This window comes from Protobothrops mucrosquamatus, unplaced genomic scaffold, assembly GCF_001527695.2.
Source record: "Protobothrops mucrosquamatus isolate PMUCROS unplaced genomic scaffold, P.Mucros_1.0 scaffold3521, whole genome shotgun sequence".
Classification (NCBI taxonomy): domain Eukaryota; kingdom Metazoa; phylum Chordata; class Lepidosauria; order Squamata; family Viperidae; genus Protobothrops; species Protobothrops mucrosquamatus.
In genome coordinates, this window is record NW_015389490.1 from 47,477 (window position 1) to 53,759 (window position 6,283).

Here is a 6,283-nt window from a genome sequence, read left to right on the forward strand (position 1 = left end):
TTCAAAAACTCAGGGTGTCATCCACCATCTTCTGCATTCTTGTTTTGGTTCTGTCTCCCACTTCCCAAACAAACAAACAAACAAACAAACAAACAAACCAGCCTAATATTGGACAATCCAGTTTAAAATGGTGTGTGTGTGTATGTCTGCTAGTCCTTTTTTTTTTTTTGAAAGCAAGACAGAAAAATTGAGCGATTTCCATTTCAAAGAGAGTTCTCTTTGGCGGCAATGCTAGTGTAGGCCTGGTCCTGTTTGGAGGCCCCGACTAATTTTAGAGCAGCGGGAAGCCAGGCACTCTGTACGTGCTCAGAAACAACCCTTTCCTTCAGGAAAAGGCGAAATCCAAGATCAAAGCCTGGAGGCTGATGGGATTTGGGTGAAGTCCTGCCTTTTGCTTCTCTACCCCACAACCTTATGTTCAAAGAGTGTGGGTGGACTCTCCACTCCCATGTGTAGTAAATGTGGGAGCCCCCACCTTTGTCCTGTTCCCAAAACTGGGAGAAGGTGAGGGGGGGGGCTGAGGAATTTGGAGAGTTACATCTAAGATTTCAAACTCACCAAAGGGGATAAAAGTCACAGGTGCCTCAAGCCATCCATCAACATTTGAGAGAAAGGGAAGGGAGGGAGGGAGAGGGGGGGTGTCAGAATTGGAAAAAAAAGGGAGGGAGGGAGATTGACCACACACACACACACACACACACACACACCCTCACTGACACACACACACTGGAGCCTGCACACGCACACACACAAATCCCATTTTCTTCAAACAGGTTGGTGGCTCTCTCTTTCTCTCTCTCTCTCTCTCTCTCTGTGTCTAAATGAAATCAGTCATTTTCATCAAGTGCCCAGCCAAATATTATCCACAGTCCATTCAGGAGGATCGAATCTTATTTAGAGTCGCGATTCGACATCTGTTTTCAAATTTGATCAGCTATGAACTTTATTTTCCGAGTTTGAGGAAAATTATATTCCATCGATCCGAAGCACTGGCGTAGCCTACATATATCCGCCTCGCCCCCCCCCACCCCACCCCGCCCGCCTCGCCTCTCTCTCTCTCTCCCTCCCCACTATCGATGGGAAAGGCGCGCTCGCCAGAGCCACTCCGCCAACGAGACACTTGGCAGCTCTCTCGGCCGCCCGGCTCGCCAGGCTCTGCCGCTCTCCGCGTGTGCCTCCTCTCCTTCCTTCCTTCCTTCCTTCCTTCCTTCCTTCCTTCCTTCCTTCCTTCCTTCCTTCCCGACACCCCCTCCTCTCTTCCTGATCCCTTCTGGGGCTTTTCCCCTTGGCAGGCGCGCCCGCTGCTCCTCGCCTTTCCCTCCTCGCCCTCCGCCTGCGCCCCTGCGCCGCTGCTCTATCCCGAGTTCTCCGCCCCGCTCCTTCGCCTGCCCGGTTCCCTCGCCTGGCGGCCGGTCTTTTGGGCTTCCCTGAGGCAACGCAGCTTCCTTCCCTTCCCTGACCTTTCCTTCCTTCCTTCCTTCCTTCCTTCCTTCCCTGACCCTTCCTTCCTTCTTTCCTTCTTTCTTTCTTTCCTTCCTTCCTTCCCTGTCCTTTCCTTCTTTCCTTCCTTCTTTCCTTCCTTCCTTCTTTCCTTCCCTGTCCTTTCCTTCTTTCTTTCCTTCCTTCCTTCTTTCCTTCTTTCCTTCCCTATCCTTTCCTTCCTTCTTTCCTTCTTTCCTTCCTTCCTTCTTTCCTTCCTTCCCTGTCCTTTCTTTCCTTCTTTCCTTCTTTCCTTCCTTCCTTCCTTTCTTCCTTCCTTCTTTCCTTCCTTCCTTCCCTGTCCTTTCCTTCTTTCCCTCCCCCTTCCTTCTTTCCTTCTTTCCTTCCTTCTTTCCTTCCTTCCTTTCTTTCTTTCCTTCCTTCCTTCCTTCTTTCCTTCCTTCCTTCCCTGTCCTTTCCTTCCTTCCCTGACCCTTCCTTCTTTCCTTCCTTCCTTTCTTTCTTTCCTTCCTTCCCTGTCCTTTCCTTCCTTCTTTCCTTCTTTCCTTCCTTCCTTCCCTGTCCTTTCCTTCCTTCTTTCCTTCCTTTCTTCTTTCCTTCCCTGACCTTTCCTTCCTTCCTTCCTTCCTTCCTTCCTTCCCTCCTTCCTTCCCTCCTTCCCTGACCCTTCCTTCCTTCCTTCCTTCTCCACATTGCCCCCACCTCAATCTCTGAAGACGCCCCCCTCCCCATCGCCCTCCCCCGCCCGGACCTCCTCCAAAACCTCCAGCCTCCACGCAGCCTGGATGGTGAGAGGCGCGAACGGTGAGTAGCCAACAGACTTGGGAAAGTTTCTCCAAGTGGGCTGCCCGCAGGGTTGGAGAGCGGGGCGGGGGGGGGGAGGTGAAAAGTTGAGCCACTGGGTTTAATGGGGGCGGCTTCTCTCCTTTCGAGGCGGGGAGGGGGAGCGGTGCTGTGAAGTTTCCATAATGTGGCAAGCTTGGGGGGGGGGCGGAATGTCTGTGTATTGGGGGGGGGTTTCCCTCTCTCTCTCTCTCTCTCCCCCACCTTCCAGTTTCTTTTACTCTTTCCAGCACTTTACTTGCCTCTTCTCCTCTGCCCCTCCCTGCCCCCCCCCTCTCTCTTCCCCATGCCTTTCCCCCCTCCCTCTCTTCCTCCTCCGTCCTCTTCTCTCTCTCTCTTTCCTTCTTTCCTTCCTTCCTTCCTTTCTCTCCCTCTCCCATCCTTTTCTCTGCTGGCTGGCTGGCTGGCTGGCTGGCGGGCTGGCTCCCTTCTTCCCCTGTCCTTTCCCATTCCCTGCTCGCTCACTCACCCTCCCCCTCCCCCCCCTCCCCAGCTAACTGGAAGCCGGTTTCCGTTTAGATTAAGGCAGGGAACCTAATTCCAGGGCAGGGGATCGAAATTTCTGGCAACAAAGGGAAATAGCGTATTGATCAGAGGCTCCGGAGATTAAGAGACAAGTGTGTGTATCCATCAGCGCTAAACTGCCTGCCTGCCTGCGCCTGCGAGGCGGACGGGCTGCGGACGCGCCTGGCATGGCAAACGCGGCGGCGCCCCTCCTGGAGGGCAGAAGCGGGGGCTGCGGGGCCGCTGGGCCATCACGGGGGGCCCGAAGGGCGCAGGGGGGCCAGATCGGGCGACCCCTGGCTAAGGGGGGGGGGGCAGCTGATCCGAGGGAGCTGGGTTCGAGTCTCGCCTCCGCCTCCGCTGGCAGGAAATCTGGGGGAAGGGTGTTTTGTTTTTTTTTTGCGCGGACAATGCCCTCAGAGACCCCCCCCTCGACCTCCCCAGTTTATGGGACGGTCCTACCCTCTCAAGGTCCTCCTCAAGCCTAAACCAGGGGGGGGGGGTCCGGGTTCAGATTCCGCAACCGGATTAGTGTTTTTTTTCCCCTTCCCCTCAAATGCAGTTCAGTGGCGAAGGGGACGCGCGTTGGTTACAAGGGTTGTGGGAACCGCGAATCTTCCCCCAGCCGGTTCTCCCTAGAGAGAGATGTTGGAGGATCCCAAGTTCCAGAATCCGCGGCCGGTGGGGCCACCCTGCCCCACGCATCTGGAGAGCGCAGGTTTGGGAAGGGAGGCTTTGAACACAGTCTCCTGGGGCAGCCCCAAGCCCACCTCGCCGAGGAAAGTCCCACGGAGACTGAGTCCCACGGAAGTGTACCTGGCGTTACAGTCCCAGCGGCCTTGAGTAGAATTATTCGGGAATATTGCAAAGTGGGACTTTGCATCTAGGGCTTGGGTTGTTCTCCCTCCCCCCCCCCCCGGCCAGGTTCTTTTTTCCCACTGACAAAATATTGGGTGTAATATATGCGGGGAGGGGGCTTAAAGAAGAGAGAATTATTGGGGGGGGAGAACGGGATTCTTAGAAGGGGAGGGGGCAAAGACAAAAAGACGCCGGCCTGTTTATATTGCATTTATATCCTGCTTTTCTTGGGGAGGGGGTCTGGCATCCGTGAGGGTCCAGTCCAACTTTCTTTTCCCCCCCTAAACATCCCCCCCCCCTTTTGAAGCTAGGAGAGTTGCGACCGGCTTCTGAGAAAAGTCAGATTTAACTCGCGTGGAAAGAACTCCGGTTGAGGAGAGTAACGTTAGGCTGGCTCCGTCTTTCCCTCCCGAAGCCACACCGGGGGTGTGGGGCGGTTGCATGCTGTCGGATGGGCTGGGCCGGGTGGGGGGATGATAGATGTAAGGGCGGGAGGGAGGTTGGGAACGACCCGGACAGCAAGAATCGTGGCGCGTGAAAAGCCTTGGCAGGCAAGAGGCGAGAAAGCGAGGCAGGGAATCCACTGGAACGCGCCAAGATCCGGTTCCTTATCCTCCAGCGTCAAGCCCCGCCACAAATATATTAGAAGCCCGTCCCCCACCCTTAAATCTTCTCGGTTTTGCCTTCAACCGTAGTGAAGGTGCTGGGCTACAAAAGAGGAGGTTGTGAGTTCTAATCTAGCCTCAAGCACGAAAACCGGCTGGGTGACTTTGGGCCAATCACCAGGAGACCGTGAGTTCTAGTGCCGCCATAGGCATGGAAAGCCGGCTGGGTGCCTCTGGGGCCAGTCCCTTTCTCTCAGTCCAACCCACCTCACCGGGTTGTTTTTCTGGGGCAAATAGGAAGATGTAAAGAGTGTTAGGTATGTCCACCGCCTCGAGTTACTTATAAGGCAATAAAGGCGGGATACAAATAGAAAAATAAAATAAAATAAAATAACAAACGCTTTGAATGGGAAAGGGAAGGGGAGACAAGAGGTGCCCATACAGGCAGATGCGTATATTTCCTGTTTTCTAAGGTAAACGTGATCACCCCTTGTTCCTTGCTCCTTCCATGCACACGTACAGTGTCAGCAAGCTTTGCGCGTGCGGGGGAAATCGCCCTGAACTTTGCTAAAGTTTTCCCATCTGAAGGTGACGGGGTAGGGAAAAGCTGGTGGAAAAAAACAACAACCAGAATCTCCCCAACACAACACCCCCAGTGCTTATGGGCTTAAAACAGTCTCTTCTCCCCACTTTGTCCCGGCCATTTGGAGAGGAGATGCTGGCGGTGGAGGGCTCTTTCGGGACCACACAACGGGGAGCGCGCCTCAGTTTCCCAAACCAAGCCAAGAGGGAGAAGATCGCCCCTTCCCCTCTCAATAAATCCCCGGCCTTCCTTCTTCCAACGTACCCGGTTAGGTAGGATAATCTTCCTTCTAAAGTTAATTCGCCAGCCTTTCACTCTGGGAACGAAAGGGCGGCTAAACGGGAAGCGTATTTCCAGTGGCAGGGAGTTACAGCGGCTTTAACCAATCGCACCAACTCTTTGAAAGGCAGGGAAAGGGCGCGGGGTAAGGAAGGACGGGGCCCAGCCAAAGGCTGGCTGCGAGAAAGAGAAAAAAGGGTTTGAAATATCTCTGAAATGGAAGGGCAAACCTTTTAGGGGATGTGTGTGTGTGTGTGTGTGTTGAATTTAACCCGAAGGACAGCATCGCCGTCGTCGTAAGGATGTCTACCGCTGCGCCAGATCCTGAGACAGCGCAACAGGAGGGCGGGCGGGATGGTAAGTACAGGCTTCAAGAGAAGCTTCACCCAACGCGCAACCCTTAAACCCGCGCTTTCTTTCCCCGCGTTTTTCCCGGTCGTGCGAATCCGCGCGCGATGGCAGTTGCTAGAATTCGGTTTAGCGCGCGCCTCCCCACCGATGCCCGGGCTATTCTCGCGTCCCTAACAAACCAGGGTTTAAGAGAAGCGGATCGCGTCGCGCGAGCGCACAGCCTGGCTTTTGCAAAGCGAGCAAAAAGCCCTGCTTCTCCTGCGCTTTTTTTTTGGGGGGGGGCCTCGGGGAAGGGGGTCAAAAAGGAAGGAGACCTTCAGAGTCGACCCCACGGGAGGACAAGGGGACTATCCCGACGTTCCCTGTCTCCCTGGCGGGCTCTCTCTTTTATTAGCCTCTTCAGCTAGGAAAAAAGAAGGACAAGGGGGTCTCTCCGGACCCCGAAGTGACAAGAAGCTAGCTCGCCTTTGCTCGCGCAGTTTTTCCAGCAGAGCGCAAATCTCCGGTTCTCCAAACTCGGGTTAAGCTCGCCGCGCACCTCTTTTCCTCTGTCCCTCCAGAGGCGCACACAACACCCACACGAGGGGGTACACACACACACACATAGACACCCACACACACCCACACGACCCGGCTTAAGCCTTAGCCAAGCGTCCCCTGGGACCGCTCTCATCCCTGGCTGAAGCGAGGCTGGTCTGAAGTTTTGGCCACGCCGAGGGGACCCTGGATGCCGGGGCCTTTGGCTGCCGAGCTTCGTGGTTTCTGTTCACACGCGCGGGGCTGGCGGCAAAGCCAGAAGCGGGGAGGTTTCTCCCCCCCC

At 55.1% G+C, this 6,283-nt stretch overlaps 1 protein-coding gene across 1 annotated transcript in view; it reads right to left on the reverse strand.

Annotated features, from left to right (window-relative positions):
• Positions 1–1,559: 1,559 nt before the first annotated feature.
• The window catches only part of LOC107297769 (protein PXR1-like), a gene marked incomplete at its 3' end in the record, with an annotated part of 10,274 nt that continues 5,550 nt past the window's right edge, over positions 1,560–6,283 (reverse strand). The window contains exon 3 of the mRNA XM_015827131.1: positions 1,560–1,616. Coding sequence (XP_015682617.1) covers positions 1,560–1,616 — 57 coding nt within the window. The remainder of the gene's footprint in view (positions 1,617–6,283) is intronic.